Raw genomic sequence first — 15,716 nt, forward strand, 5'->3', positions numbered from 1 at the left:
GCAGCTGCTTTCTTTGCCAGTAACATATAATTTTACCAGTGCGTGAGTTGTATGAACAGACAGAAGCATGCACACTGATAAACAAGCGTCTGGATTAGGCAGATAGAGAACTGTATGTAGTTAATCTACACCCGAGTAGAGCTATACTGCCATGGTAACTAGTTGACAAATAAGCGCACCTCTCTCTCTCTCTAGCTCTCTCTGTCTGACATCCATCATGTAATTGTGTCCCCTTTAAAATAGGACCTGCACAACACAATCATGGATTTTCTGTATTTATTGAATCACCTAAAGCAAATTCATGGTTTAACAACTCTACAAAATGTTGCATTTTTTTTTTTTCATTGGCACATTTATCACAAAGCACACATCATGATTTTCTCCTGTAAAAGCTTACACCTGGAATACACACCACAAATGCCACACATACAAAGGACTAAAGAAATGTAAGAAATCAATGGCAGTTGTCCTCTCACATATTAAATTTTTTTTTAATGAATGTCTAGCTTACAACAAACGATGTTTATTTTCAGTATAACCTTCTGTACAACATCACAAATGAAATAAATAAAAGTAATACATAATTAAATATATCAGCTTGAGGCTTGAGCTTTAGGATGATCCATTTGGGAACATGGTTGGAGCTCATTTGTTCCAGTCTCTTTAAGTCTCTGAACAGCATTCCTCTGATGGTAATTTTCTCATTTACTGTACAAACATGGGGAAAATGCACTCGTTAACTATATCAAACATGCATTCGTTATGTTCATCCACTCATAAAGTCATATTTTTCCCATAAATCTGTCGTCACTCCCAGCATGCTGGCAATATCACAATATGCAGCTTGCGTTGCAGTTTTAAAATTCTTTGCATGGGCTGAGTGGGATAATGTATTGTCTACATTAGTAAAATTTAAATAACAGTACTTCTTTAGTGTCACAGTCCGAAAGCCATTTGTAGACATGCAATACAATGTTAAATCAGTAGAAACAGCACAACATTGTGAATTCTGTAAACAATAGTAAATAACATGAAACATCTAATTTGGAAACAGTAACAAATCTGTTCAAAGTGCACTTTTATTAAAAGTTTGCTTTCATTTAAACATCTCTTCTGTTACTTCGGGTTTACTGCAGAACAAGGTAAAACCATGGTGCAACACACTTCCAACCACAAATGTATAACCACTGTCAAAAATGTTGTACTGACGTTACATCTTCAACAAACAGCAAAAGTCTTTTCTACAATTGTACAGTTCACGTGATTACATCCACCAGTGTCCTTTAGGTTGTGGCATCAATGTCAGACAGAGTTGCTCCTACAGGGGAGAGGCACAGAGGTGCGGGACATTTCCATATGCATGGTAGACATGGGGAAATGCTCACACTCCTCTTCCACTGGGAAACAGCGACAGCGGAGGAGTATGTCTCTCACTTCTTGCCGAAAATTGGAGTTAAGGAAGCCGTAGATAATGGGGTTGATGCAGGTTGAAGACATAGCCAGCAGGTGACAGAGAGAGAACAGCAGGTTGTGGTGGCAGATAGGCAGAGCCTCTTGGTGCCAGTCGGACACCACGTTGAAGATGGTAAGTGGAAGCCAGCACAGAGCAAAGGCTGTTATTAGAGCAATCAGCATGATATTGATTCGGCGACTGTGCGTCATGCGCTGGCTCTCAGGGGTCCTGGCACGGTCCAGCATGTCTTTGCGGTGTCGTAGGCGCACGAAAACCCGAACATAACAAAGCAGCACCAGCAGCAGTGGACCACAATACTGGAACAGGAGCAGCCATGTGGTGTAAGCCACTCTGTGTTCATGGGAGGGCCAGTGCTCCACACAGGCTTCCAAATGTGTGGCAGTCGGGGTGTACGAAAAGACAGAGCGGAGTGGATTTGGGAGCAAAGAGGAATTTTTGTGTGTATAGGGGACAGGCTGAGGGTGTGATGCATTGAGATAAGCCTGAGGAAACACTTGCTGGTAATGTGGCGACTGGGGCAGGATCACATTGGTGTAGGGCTCACTTGTGAGCAGCTGAAAGGCCAAGAAAGGTGATGAGGTGAAGAATGCGAGAATCCATATGAGAACCACTGCCATGTAGGCCTGAGGGATGCTTGGTTTCCATCCAGAGGGATTAATGATGAGCTGATGTCTTTCCAGAGCAATGAACACAAGCGACAGCACGGATACCGTGACGGACACACACTGGATGAACGGCACCAGTCGGCATAATAATGACCCAAACACCCAATGGTCCATCAGTGTGTATATGACGGTGAAAGGGAGGCAAAAAACACACACCAGGATGTCAGAGAAAGAGAGGTTGCAGATAAAAATACTCGTCACATTGACTTTTTCTCTGCGACGGGCGATGATGCTGATGAGTCCAACATTCCCCACCAGCCCCAGGACCATTGTCGCGCTGTACCACACCACCAGGCACGCCGTAAGAACAGAAGACATGTGGCACTGCTCGTCATGGCTGACAACAGAGAAGTCTGAGAGGAGCTGGGTATTGTTCCCCGGCCCCTCCTGTAAAGACTCGCGGCCGGCTCTGTCTTTCTCCCACTGGAGGGAATATGGAGAAGTGGAACTGTTGAAGTGCAGAGGTGATGATGACAAAGAGGGCTGGCTCGTGTTGCCACTCAAGGACATCTCATCAGGACTTCAGCATTGCCAGCCCACTGAGTTAAACTGTCCATCCCAGACGTCTGGAATCACATATCTGAGACAAAGAGAAAAAGATAGAATTAGAAATGAGCAAAGAAAAAAAAATTTAATCCAACAAGCACAATTATTCTGTTCGGTTAAAGTATCTGCTCGTGTAGAAAGGATACAGCTCGGCTTTCAGAGAGAGAAATACAAAAAGAGAGAAGAAGGGTTGCTCTGTGATCTATGATGAAAAAGTAAAAGGTGTTGTGCCATGTTTTTACTGTGAAATTGGATTCAAACAAGCCATTGGACTAAAATCGCCTCCTAAATCACAGTTTGATGAATTCCCATGAAATGTTGTGCAGACGTGGAGTTCTAACACAGGAGGGTACTTAAAGGCTCCTCTAATTTTTCATGTGTGAAATGGTTGTTGGATGGATTACCGTGGAAATGGGTTGATATGACACACTCACGATGTCCTTCAGACGAACCAATATTGAAGCGTCATGCTTTAGCAACGCTGTAATTGTGTCTGCACAGGTGTCGTAATGTGCAATGTACCCAGAGGTAAATTCTAATAGGATTATGTAATTTCCTGTGAAATTTCAAATTTTACTCTTTCATTTAGCCAAATGACCTTCTCATTTTCTTCACATTTTCATATCTTTTGTGTTACTTTTCTTTTTAGCTGACAAAATATGAATAACCTTTTTTGTATCATTGTGGGCAATTTTCAACAAAACTGGTTTCATCCTAAACACCAACGGCAACACGGTAAAGTAGTAGTACCTCAATTGTTTTGTCGAACAAGAATAATTTGTTTTTTGCGGGAAATAGAAAGTAGTAAGCCTTAAAAATAAGAAACGGCTGGCCAAAATCAGATTGTGGATTATTGTTACTATTGTTCTCATAGTACATTTCATAACTCATACTGTAAAATCTGTACTTTGCCTTTCTTTCCTTAGAAAGATGTGATGACAAGCTGTTAGGAATAACTTGTAAAATTATCTGTTATCTAATGCCTTTACCTGATCAAAAAGCCACATCCTCCAATATTCAAGCCCTCGTCTGCACACCAGCTAGTTTGCAGACTAAGAGTTTCAAAATTGTTAAAACTCAGTACGTCAGCTAAATCAGCGTGACAATGACCTGCACAAAAAGTAAACTTGTGAAATGATCCGAAAGCTCTGCGGTCTGTTGGTTATAAATCACACTCATCGCACATGAAATACACAACACAAAAAACAATCGATAAACTCTTTCACAGGGATACGGATCACAAGATACCAGAGGGGATAATGTATTTCTTTTCTTTCTTTTTTTTTAAAGGCAATGCTTCACTTGTATATTGATGTCAATACCATGTATTATTGCAACAATAGCCCAAGTTCTCCTTGTATTTGCCCATCCTCAGATCTGAGATTTGTGAGTTCCCTGCCAACAAATCCTGCAGGCATGTATCCAGAATCAACATAACAGCTCAACGATGAGGAAATTACTATGCATACTCTGGAGCGGAGACTTTTCTTGTTCTTTGTGTGTCTGATACATGATGTAGCACGTTGAAGTGAAAGGGCATGACATTGTCAGAATCCTAAAAATGGATTGTAGCCCTCTCCCCTGAAACCTCGGCCATGTGCTGTGAAAAAACAGCATCACAAAGAAAATGAGACTGTCACTTTCCATTACCCGCACATACACTCAGCTATCAGTCACTTCACACTGCATCATTACTAACAAATTCTGTCAGAGTGTTGAGCGAGCTGTAGGCAGGGTGGTACAGCATTGATTTGTCTTTGTTAAGGGCAGACAGACAATTGGAATTCTCCACAAAAAAAAATAAAAAAATCAGATACAATAAGCAGCTGCATCGACAAGGAGAAGCAAATACATCAGCAGGGGAAAGGAAGTACTATTTAACGGGCGCGTTTTAGCCTGTCATTTTTCAGTGATGTGACATGTCCAGTGAGTGGTCGTGTCATTGTGATGCTCCCTCTCTGAAGCGAAATCTCCGCAGGATGAGGAACAGCGTGACCCAGCACCACTCGCTCTATCATATGTTTTTCGTCCCACCGAAGGGTCCTCCATTTGGGAGACAATAACTGGCACAGAAAGAAGAATTAAATACAATTGTCCTCAGACCATTCACACCATTACGTTATCAACCATAGCTATTGCCATTCGTATTCAATTTTTTTTTAAAGAAGTTATCAACCTTATAACAGTTTCTTCGTTAAATGTTTTGTCCCATCATATTTAGTATATTTCATATCTACAAAGGATTTCGTTAAACTGTCGCATGTGGTGTCTGTGTTGTTGTTGTTTTTTATGGTTGCAACAGTGTGCACACGTCTTTCAAATTCATTTCAATATGTCATTAAAATTTTTAAAGTTCTGACATGTGAATTTAAAGATCAGGCAGACGAGCTGCAGGAGGGATAAGCAAGTGCTGCATATAAATGATGAAATGAGAAAAAAAAATGGTCTGCCTCTCAGAGTGCAATCACTGACCATGCCGCTGTTTGAACTGAGAGGCAAAGAGAAAACCCAGTCTCTTAAATCCTTTTATTGCAATTACTTACTCATATAGACTTAAAGAAAGTGTTACAGTTGCACGTCAAGCATGCTGCCTTCTTTTTTTTCGTATCCTGAATTACATCACTGCAGCAGCGGGACTATTCAGAAACATTATTCCTTTGTTGTGCCTTCTGCATGTGGGGGATCAAGGTAATAGCAGGAGGCACCATATAGTGTGCTCAACCTGAGATAATGACCCAAGCCTCATTATTCTCTGCTGGGAGTGTAGAGTACAGCAAATATCACCTCTCAGCACACAATGCTGTTGTTGCAAGTGGTTCTTTTAAATTCCCACACATTAAATAAATTATTTTAAATGAGAAGCATTTCTTTTCTTTTTTTTTTAATGCATTTTGTTCTTTGTTCCATCTTCTGATGTTGGATGCATATTTTTTTAGAAAAACTCAGTATCGTGTTTGAATACATCATTTGAAAAACATTTGTGAAAGAAGAGACACACGATACACCTGCACATCCTGACATCAAACTGCAAGCTGAGAGGGAAAGGAATATTACATTAATTCCACAACTGATTAAATGATGCAAAAAAAAAAGAAAGAAAAAAGAAACAACCCCAAAACACCACATTGATCAATACATATTTGTGTGAGAAAATAACAATGAAGACTCACGTGGCAGCAGGATGAATGAAGAGTTTCAGTGATGCCAAGATGACAGAAAATGCTGCTCTGCCCAGGTTTAAAATCCACCGAGATGAGAGTTGGAGAAGGAGCTGAACATCATAACAAGCACAACGTTTCTGTCAGAGACAGCAGCACAGAGCTCAGCTATAATTGGGGCTGTTAGAGCCCTTTGGGTGACATAGACCCTCTGAGCACCGAGCTCTGCTGTCACACAGTGGTGGATCCATTATATTACATCATGAAAATTACCCTATGTACAGTATATACTGTATTCTACTGTATTGCATCACACGTGTTTTAATCAAGCTTAAAGTTTGAATGTGAAATATAACACGCAAAATGAGAAGTAAATACAGAGGACTGGTGAGACAGCGGAGTGTTTGTTTACCGGTAAAGTAATAAATGTGAACCGATCAATATCAAATCATAAAAAAAGATCCCCTTTTGATTGTAGAGCTTTTTTACTGAGCGATGCTGACATTTCATTGAGGTTCAGATAGTGTGAACACCTTTGCAGAACATGTTGCCTTTTTTCCCCCCGCAACAGTCAGGTAGTCAGTCGACTGGTTGTAGACCAGGAACATCTATGGTGCCGATGTCAGGGATATAGAAAAGTAATGAGAGAAAACAGAAAGTAATATGTATTATTGCGATAGAAGGGTCAAAAAGAAAAGGACGAGCCTACGATGTAGCTAAGATCATTTCTTACACAACCCATCCTAGGAAGCCTGCATGGTACACACTGGTAAACACTGGAAGCCACAAATGAGATGCTCATGAAGATTAAATATGAATTGAGCATCTTTCCTTTTCATGAACTGTACAGGTGCGTGGGATGAGAAGATGAAAACACATCTGTGTGACTTCCTGTCAGATATGAACCTTTTTTTTTTTTCTTCCCCTCAGTGATTGCATTCTCTGTGTGATCTTTGGCTCATTTGTCTGGAAGAAGTGTCCATTTTGAATTTCCAAGTGCTGCTTCAAAATACAGCAGGTCTCTTGAGTCAGGTGTGTCAGTTTAGTTATGCTAAGGAGACATCTGTTCTCAGACTCATCCACGGATTTAAAAATACAGTAGTCAGTGTTTGGATGCACTCTTCTATAAAGAATGGAAAGCATGGAAATCTGATGTGCTACAGATATCTCAAACCTTTATTCAACTATTCTGATCTAAAATAACATTGCTATCCATCTTTATTCACACAAAGTCTCTAGTGAGGTGTGCATAGGTGTGGTATTGAAAGGGTTCAAGTCAGCAGGTGTCAAATGACTATAAGTAATTCAGACAGGTGAAGGACTTAAAAGAGGATGTACTTTTCAAACAAAGCAGGGAAAAAAAAAATCTCCTCACCAGTTCTTCTGCTTCACAGTTGTTGGTTTTTTAACAAGTTGCAAGTCACGTGACTCACCTTTTGGAAGGTCTCTCACATAATCACCTCCCCAAAGGAGCAATGGAAATGACACGAGCCAACCACTCCCAGCAGACGAACCGGCGCACAGAGAAAAGCCTGCAGGCAAAAACACGGTGCACGCTTCGCTGCAGTCACATGCATATCACCTTACTTCATTTAATCTAAAGTGTCCTTTGAGGACCTACTTAACAGTGACAGGAAATTGGCTATTCCATACCATTATGGTTACAGAAACAGATAATATCAGGCTACTTGACAGAGGCTAAAACCCCTCAAACCAAAAAAAGATTAAAAAAAACGGTTTTACTGTGAGTTAACGGTTGGTTTTGTGGCTGCATTTTGTTTAAAATAGGTCATCTGAAGAAATTCTGTGTTATATGAGGCATACGTATATGAATGTCTGTGCAGCGTATATTTGCCTATGGCATGCTTTATATATTGAATTAGATTTTCATACAATATCTATTTAGATTCAACATTACACTTGACTTAATACAAATTACATTTCTGAGATTCTCATTAAGATATATTGTGTTTTATGTTTTTCCAGCTGGTTTATCGTATCTATTTCAACATTTCAACAATCTAAAGTCTGCCACCCTGTCCCAGAACACGTTTTTTTCAAATAGTGTTACTATATTATAATAACAATGAGCTATTTACAGTTATCAAAGTATTTATTAGCATGTCTTTTCAACATTTCTTGTTCATTATAGCAAAGCTTTCTTATTTGCAAAGTGTGAAATAGGTTCCATTCTCAGGTGCAATTTAAAGCACGTGATAAAAAAAACAAAACAAAAAAACGGTTGTCATCTCTGTGAAGGTGGCGAAGCACTCACATCATGTCCTGACACCAAATAACTGCTCTCCCTCCAGGCCGGGAGTCTTTTTCTCACCTCCTGGGTGTGTCGTGGTCGTAGCAGTGAGATATCTTGTGCAGATGTGGAACGACTGGTCTCAATTACAAATTAACTCCGCTTTAAATAGATTACATTCCCAATCACAAATCAATGTGTTCTGAAAACCTGACTGTCAAAATAAGAGATCAGAAGTAAGCTAAATGAATGATTGAATGGCAAAAACATGCTTATTGCTGTCCATATCAAAATGTAAATATCCAACTCTTTGACTGATGATTTTTGTTCATCATGAGTAAAAATAAAACCCCAACATAATTTCAGTTATAAAGTATAAGTTGAGAGCTTAGATGTTTTTTTTATTTTATAGCTACACTAATAGGATTCAATGCTGTTAGCTTGGTCATTGAAAGAGGTGCAATGTGTCCTGTGCAATCATTTGCATACACCTGTACGGCCTCATTATATCTGTATATCTTCCAGAGCTGTGTCAGACTGCAGTGGTGTTTCAAAAAGGTTTCCAGCCTACTATTGGAACCGTTTCCAAGTACTAGTATTTAAATATTGTTATATTAACATGTTTAGCATTAGAATGTTTGGTTAACTGTTCTCCGTTTGCAGGAAGCCTGTTCAATAATGTTCTTATTTTATTTATCTATTTTACTTTTCTTAACTGAAACATTGGCAGGGACAACTACCTCCATCATTGGGATCACATTTGCACAAGTGGGTTTGACTGTCAATGTCTTCAAAACAGAATAAGCTGTGGACCCAAAGCTGACTTTACTGGTAAACGATACTTTAGGCTTTGTCACAAATTGAAATGCCTTACAGTTGTCGAGTAACTGGGATTAAAGCAAAAAGTGTGACAACAAACCTGATCTTCTCCTCCTCCAGAAATCCTGTTTTAAGAAAAAAAAAAAAAAAAAAACACCTGTCATTTTTAGTCTGAGTTTTGTGTGTGGTGTTAAGTGAATGTAAGTCTCATGGTGACTATAAATAGTACCATAAATGCATGGGTGTGTCTTCAAACTGTACATCTACAGCATACATCTATCTGAAGCAGTTGTTTCACGTGTCACAGATGTAGTTTGTTAGTCCTCCCTTTACATCTGTGGGTGTGTCCAGGCTACCCGAGATTCTTCCCACAAATAAACATGCATTTGAAAATAGATGTCTGCAAAATTCTGTGTGAATGTAAATGATTTACAAGTTGCCTTGCCCAGGATATAATCCACCTCCAGCCACAAGGGCCCTGAGCTGAAGAAACCAGCAGAGAAGATGAAATGAAAGGTGACAGGATGCATTATTCTCACCACATGAACGAAACACAAGAAGAATATTAAGGGAGTCATGTAAAAATGATAGAAAGCCATAATGGTTTTACTCATCTGTAAACTTTAATTTTTGAGCCAAGAGGCAGCCATAGATTATTTGCAACAAAAAAAAGGCCTCGCATTGTAAACAGTTTAATAAATACAGTTAAGATGAGCCATGCCATTGTAAACAATACACTTCTTAGAGCATGCTCGCTAAATGCTTTCCAGCAGTAGCAAAGTTTTTTTTTGTCATATTGTATAATTAACAATTTGTAGAAAAACAGTGATATGTTAAAAAAAAAAAAAAAAAGTAAGAAAATTACCCTTTAAGGCTAAATGGCAAAATTAAACATTTATATGATGTCCACGTTTGTTTCGGTATAACTGTAAAGTATACTAAAGTAAAGTATATACGACACCAGAAAAAAAATCCTCTCAAAAGCTGAGCCGATTATGATAATGAATGAAAGGTGAAAAATAATGGACAGTTTCAACAGAATTAACAAATCTATTTCTGTTTAAAACAATAAGTGTTTTGTTTGTCCTGTTGCATATTTTTAAAGTGTTTCTGTGGTGTCAAATCGCTCTGCAGAAATACAAAATGTGCACTTTCACCACATCAACGCCCAACAAGTGACAGCTACCCCTTTCTTGCTGCCGTGTGAAGCATCACTTTTCCCAATGAAGATCTCAGGTAAGACTGTCGGTGAACTGTAAACATCCACATCGTAAAGGTCAACAATGACAAAACTGACCATACAAGAGCAAACAAACCTTGAAGAGAGCGTGTTCTTTGGTATACACATATACTACATTTACCCCAGTGGTGTGCAAAAAAAGTTAGGGAAATAATTGAACAAAATCAATACTAATTCACTGTCCGATGTCATACAGAGGATGATAAACAAGAAGCTACGGCTTGTGGCCGTAATCTAATTTATCACAAAGGCAGAGAACAGTCGGATCAGACTGTATAATCTGACAATCCATCCATCTATTGCTGTCCACAAAGCTTGTGAAGAAAAGTGTGAAGAGACACATTTGCCAGCCTTTGTGTTAAACTGGCTGTTACTTCATAAAACGTACAAACATGAAAGTAGTGTCGATGGTCTCATGGGACTCACTGCATAAATGACAGTATATCTACCCGAGTGTGAAACTATACCATACATGAAAAAAAAAATTAAACAATTAGTCATTCTGACAGATGAAGAAAGGAAAGGTTTCTCATTGAAGGTTTAGTATTTGAGTCCATGCCTGTTGCAGCCCTGGATCTTTGAAAATACTTTATCCAATTAGAGTTTTCATGAAAGCTGGTTTGTCAAAGGGCCAGTGATACTGGTTGGGGACGGGTCCGTTCACGTTGCACTCAAAGAAGGAGAACATGGGGAACCAAATCCGCGCCCTGCGGCTGTGCTGGTAGGCACGGGTGTTGGCTAATGTGTGGTAGTAGAGGAATAGGCGGGTCGTGATGTAAAAGGCAATAAACACGTCGATGGAATAGTGCTCGTGAGCTGCCAGGATGAAGAAAATCCCAAACAGGTTCAACACCCAGGAAATGGTGTGAATCAGATTCCAGGTACGAGGAGTGTCTGCCATGAAAATAGAGAGAGGGAAAAAATGTATCAGTTTTGGTGATATTTCATGTGTTTGGGGCATTTTGGGGATTATTTATTCGAACATACTGAAAAAAACCCCAACTCAGACATTTTTACAGACGGTTTAAACTCAAACTTTGAAAAGGATATGAGGATATTTAGAGATTTCTGCCTTCATAAGCATCGGTCAATTTGAGGTACGGAGATGGCCCAAGTAAGATAAAAAAAAAAAGAGGTTTAAATTCCCTAACCGTAATTCTATGGTTAAATGCAAGAAAGACATTAGACTCACATTCAGTCACAAAGAAGTTCAGCAATGTGATGACAACAGTGTGTCCACTGAACATGTAGTCTCCGCAGGTTTGGACGCCTGTCAGGGTCATCCCAAATCCACTCCAGATCGCAAGGGCTCTCTGTATCTTTCCCCAGGTATCTCCATACGTCTGAGGACACAACAAACACACCACTTATCAGCAATGCTATGAATCACAGGGGCACCTGTTCAGCCATTATCAGATTATTTTGCTTGGACACGTGTATGATTAAGATTGGGGGAACAGGATAAAGTTATCTACACTTTACAGAATCTCTGAAGTGCTTCCCACCTTACTGGCACATTTCAGGTGTTGCCCAGGCACAGAGAGTGAGGTCACAAACATGGTGCAGCAGCGAAGCAGAAACACGGTTCCCATCAAGGAGCAGAGACGCCTGAAAAGAATAGACCTGAAACACGGAGGCCTTCGGTCAGACTACATATTGATCGAGGGCAATTGCCTCACTCTCACAGGGAAGTGTGGAATGTGGCAGCGCAGGTGGATGTGCGGACTACCTGTGTTTGTGAAGGAGCAGAATCAACAGAAGCATGTAACACAAGATGACGCCACAAGCTTCAGCCATCGCAAAAGCCCAGGGGATTCTCGGCACACTGTCAGGAGTAAAAAGGAAACACCTGTATCAGCATGCAGATTAGATATGTGTGGTGCAGGAGAATGTCCACATCGAGGTGAAGTTGCACAACACAATGAAATAATGCACATATTTAGTGATGAAAATCAAACAGATGTATTATACCTGTCCAGAAAAATGTCAGGCAGGGGTGGGTAAGTCCTCATGTCTGGGACGCGCTCATGTACAATAACCATGACAAAAGATGTGAATCCAAACACAAAGAACACATATATGCAACTGATGACCGTCTTCCACACCTCTGGGTCCAGTCTACCGGCCAAATGCTGCCTGTGCCTCCCGTTGGAGTGTGTGCGACACTGTACCGCTCCCGAGTTATATCCAGATCGATCGCCGCTCCTCAGGCGCAACTCTGTCCCGTTGCACGTGCGTTCACTTCCATTACATCTCCTGTCACGGTTCCACTCAGCTCCCGCGCTGCCCGGCGAGAGCCCGGCAGGGAGACTGTCCGAAGGCCGCAGACCCAGCTCTTCCAACTGAGCCTGGTTCTGGCTCTGCAGCCGGTGGAGGGCAATGGTCAGCCGTTTGATGTCGCCCAGTACAGTGAGGCCCAGCGGAGGCCCCCGCAGGTCAGCCTCAGTCAGAGACAGCAAGCTGGGGCCGTCCAGGCGGTGCTCTGTGCACAGCAAGCCAACATATTGCCCAAAACCCTCGGCCTGCAGCCACCGGGCCACCTGTTTACAACTCCAGGTGCTCACGCTGTCATCTGATGGCTCCATGCCGCTGCGGAGGCAAGGCACAATCTGTTAAATCAAGCAGGGACAGGCCGTTATCAAACATATTGCATTAGTATAGCATTTGATTAAAATGCTCTGCCATTGCTCCATTGCAGTGTCAATTTTGCCTCGGCTGTCAGTTCCTCATCAATCATTCTTAAAAAGATTAAAACCCACCCAGTGCCATGAATCAGTTTGCGTCTCATATATCACATGTGTCTCCCAGAATGAAGAAAGGAGCTGTAGCTGCAGTTTTAAGAGTTATTGGTGGAGCTGGCAGACATTCCATAATCCATTAGCTTAGTTTGTGTAACACATGTCAGAAACGTGCTCAATTTCAAATACCTGATTAAGTCCATGAAAGAGAAAAACGCTTCTCAGCTGGAAAGTTAAAGTTTTGTCTTTTCTCAAGTGGTTCACAATGTTTGGCTCATAGCAAGAATATTCTTAGTTGTAGTCTGAGCTTGGGCTCCTTTCTGTGTGCAGTTTGCATGTTCTCCCTGTTCATGCGTTAGTTTTCTCTAGGTACTCTGGTTTCCTCCCTCCCACAATGCAAAAACATGTGCTTGGGATGAATATGCATGTCGTAATTGATCGTAGGTGTGGATGAGAGGGTATTCTGTATCAATCCAAATCCAAATCAATAAATAGCCAGCCATAAATCATGACTACTATCACTATTTTCACATTCTACAATTCGTTTTTGCAACAAATGTCATAATATTTTAAGAGAATCTATGATTAGAAAGGATACAATAAGTGGAGAGGTAATCAGCTTGCTTGTGACCTCATTCAATGTGACCCAGCACTGCACACTGCGGGCTACTTAGTGCCATTACATCATTGGTGTTCAGGTCAGTGACTGTGCAGCAGGGCAGGAGTTCATAGTATCCACTGACAAGCTGCCCCCAATCCCCCGACCCCCCATGATTTTTTAAAAATGTCAGTTCAAATAAACAGCAAAACTGCTCAAGATCACTCATCAGCTCACTCCAGTCCCTGAGTTCCCAGCCATCCGATCTTTACACTTGACAACCAGAGGAAGGCCACTCCTCACACACGCACACACACTCAACACACAGATGATGCTGAGGAATCACCTTAGTCTGTGTTCAGTCCCCCTCCTCATTTTTGCCCTTTGACCCGGTGATAAGCTTCCACTTGTATGGCTCATCCTGTTCTTCCAAAGGTCTGCGATTCTCAATCAACATGACAGTTGTACAACTGTTTGCTCTTGAATGCGAGTGATAAACTACAGGTGCATTTTTACAGCTGATACAAACTAAAAATGACCTGAATAAGCAGCTTTCAGCTACCGAGACAACGCTGATAATCCTGAAGTGCATTTTAAAATGGACCAGCAAACAAAATTGATTATTATTTTAATTTCAAAGGAATATTCTCAATCAATTACTGTCAGTGGGAGATGTATATATCAGAAGGATATGTCAATAGTTCTGATCTGACACTCAAATGTGTTCTCTTTTAATCACCTTAGGCACATTGAAGTATACAAAGTCAATACTTGATTAAGAATAAAGATAATATACAATCTAATGTTTGAAAAATGGTTACTATCACCATTTCTATAAAAAAAAAATGCACGAGATAAGCCTCTTTGAACTGTTAATTCAACACTTAGACAAGTAGACAGGTTTTGCCATTGTTTAAGAACGTGGTATTTTGAGATTTCTGTAGTCATACGTTTAAAAAGAAAATCACATTAACCATATACTTCTCACAGATTTCAGTTCAGTTCTTTTTACATCAATGATGAATGGCAGATATAGAGGCTGGGCTGGTCAAGGATCTATTCAGAACAATAACGATTCGTCTCGTCCATGAAATATTAACATGTCTGAAACCTCAGGTAACTCACCGGTGTGTGTGTGTGAAAGAGAGAGAGCGGCTCTGCTGCCCCGCACAGGAATAAGACTTCTGTCCTACTATCCCCTGGATCGAACCGGGAACATCCCGCAGCGTCTGCTCGGAGGATTGACTTGGGAGTCATAAGTGCCAAGTCAGCTTGTTTGGCTGGTTTACAGTGAGTCACACAGCAACGGTCACACAGCAACGGACACACAGCTGAGGGAGAGAAAGCCCTTCTGCGTGTGTGTGTGTGTGTGTGTGTGTGTGTGTGTGTGTGTGTGTGTGTGTGTGTGTGTGTGGGGTGGAGAGACAGTCACAGACACCGCAACAACAAAGGGCTCATAGTTTGTGCCTCTCAGTGAAACAAAGTGACGTCACACTAACACGCGTCAACACTTTAGCACGAGCCGGAGTGTAAAGACAAGATAAAACAAAACGGTTAAATGTTGTGTCCTGGGAGGAGGAGTGGAAGTTTGAAGAGTGACGGCCTCTCTTACCGTGAACCCGCAGAGGAGCTGTCACGGCGTGTGGACGAGGAGGGGAGTGTTTGAGTCTGCTCTTCATATCCAGCGTGCTCCTCCTGACGAACACAACAACAGCGAACAGGAAGAGGGACTGTTGGAAACAGCAGCAGGAGGAGAATTCGCGCTGTAGCCGGACACACAGCGACACCTGCTGGATACTCACCCCCCCCTCCATCCAACGTTTCACTTATGCCGTTGCACGCCTTTAAACTGGCTCAGCAAGTGGCCTGATGAAATGACCAAAGCGGCAGAAGTTTAAGGGTGATCAAGTTCCATCAAAGATGGTTTAATAAGACAAGACACGGAAATTCCGGAGGAAATTCTGTGTGCCTGCCTCTCCTTTAATCTCAGCGTCTCCCTGGCAACAGACGCTGATCTCCATGAGATGCCTCTCCCATCCACTTTGCATGACATTTTTTTTTTTGCAGTTTTGGGGAGATTTAGTTGGAATAGACATGGATAAAGGACATGTCAGCGTATTACAGAATGTTCTACACATTTTGATATCCTTTTTGTGTTTGTGCTCTCAAAGGTGCAAAACAAGTTACTCAGAGAAAAAAACTGGCAAAATAAATAAATAAGTAAATA

At 41.1% G+C, this 15,716-nt stretch overlaps 2 protein-coding genes across 3 annotated transcripts; both read right to left on the reverse strand.

The window, feature by feature from the left end:
• Nucleotides 1-1,302: 1,302 nt before the first annotated feature.
• On the reverse strand, nt 1,303-2,649 carry npy4r (neuropeptide Y receptor Y4; the record flags this gene model as incomplete). Its single annotated transcript, XM_080507055.1, has 1 exon — nt 1,303-2,649. One exon carries the CDS (start codon nt 2,647-2,649, stop codon nt 1,303-1,305), a length of 1,347 nt encoding a protein of 448 aa, XP_080363181.1.
• A 6,915-nt stretch (nt 2,650-9,564) lies between these two features.
• LOC308138790 (sphingomyelin synthase-related protein 1-like) lies at nt 9,565-15,192 on the reverse strand. 2 transcript variants are annotated; one of them, XM_080508044.1, is made up of 7 exons: nt 15,102-15,184; nt 14,615-14,734; nt 12,125-12,742; nt 11,883-11,978; nt 11,659-11,776; nt 11,346-11,496; nt 9,565-11,047 (listed from the first exon to the last, which is right to left on the reverse strand). In XM_080508044.1, exons 3-7 carry the CDS (start codon nt 12,736-12,738, stop codon nt 10,743-10,745), a joined length of 1,284 nt encoding a protein of 427 aa, XP_080364170.1. In that variant the 5' UTR covers nt 12,739-12,742; nt 14,615-14,734; nt 15,102-15,184; the 3' UTR covers nt 9,565-10,742. The 2 variants fall into 2 exon arrangements, with proteins under 2 accessions (XP_080364170.1, XP_080364171.1); XM_080508045.1 differs by lacking the exon at nt 14,615-14,734 and having other exon boundaries at nt 15,102-15,192.
• Between the last annotated feature and the right edge of the window lie 524 nt (nt 15,193-15,716).

The sequence above is a fragment of the Blennius ocellaris genome, assembly GCF_963422515.1.
Source record: "Blennius ocellaris genome assembly, chromosome: 13".
Lineage (NCBI taxonomy): Eukaryota > Metazoa > Chordata > Actinopteri > Blenniiformes > Blenniidae > Blennius > Blennius ocellaris.

Excerpts from the sequence above, each read along its gene's own strand:
- LOC308138790 (XM_080508045.1), bottom strand. The coding sequence starts at position 12,738 with ATGGAGCCATCAGATGACAGCGTGAGCACCTGGAGTTGTAAACAGGTG. Across the intron at positions 11,979-12,124 it reads CCTGACATTTTTCTGGACAG|TGTGCCGAGAATCCCCTGGG; the intron begins GTATAATACATC and ends TACTCCTGACAG. Across the intron at positions 11,497-11,658 it reads ACCTGAAATGTGCCAGTAAG|ACGTATGGAGATACCTGGGG; the intron begins GTGGGAAGCACT and ends TTGTGTCCTCAG.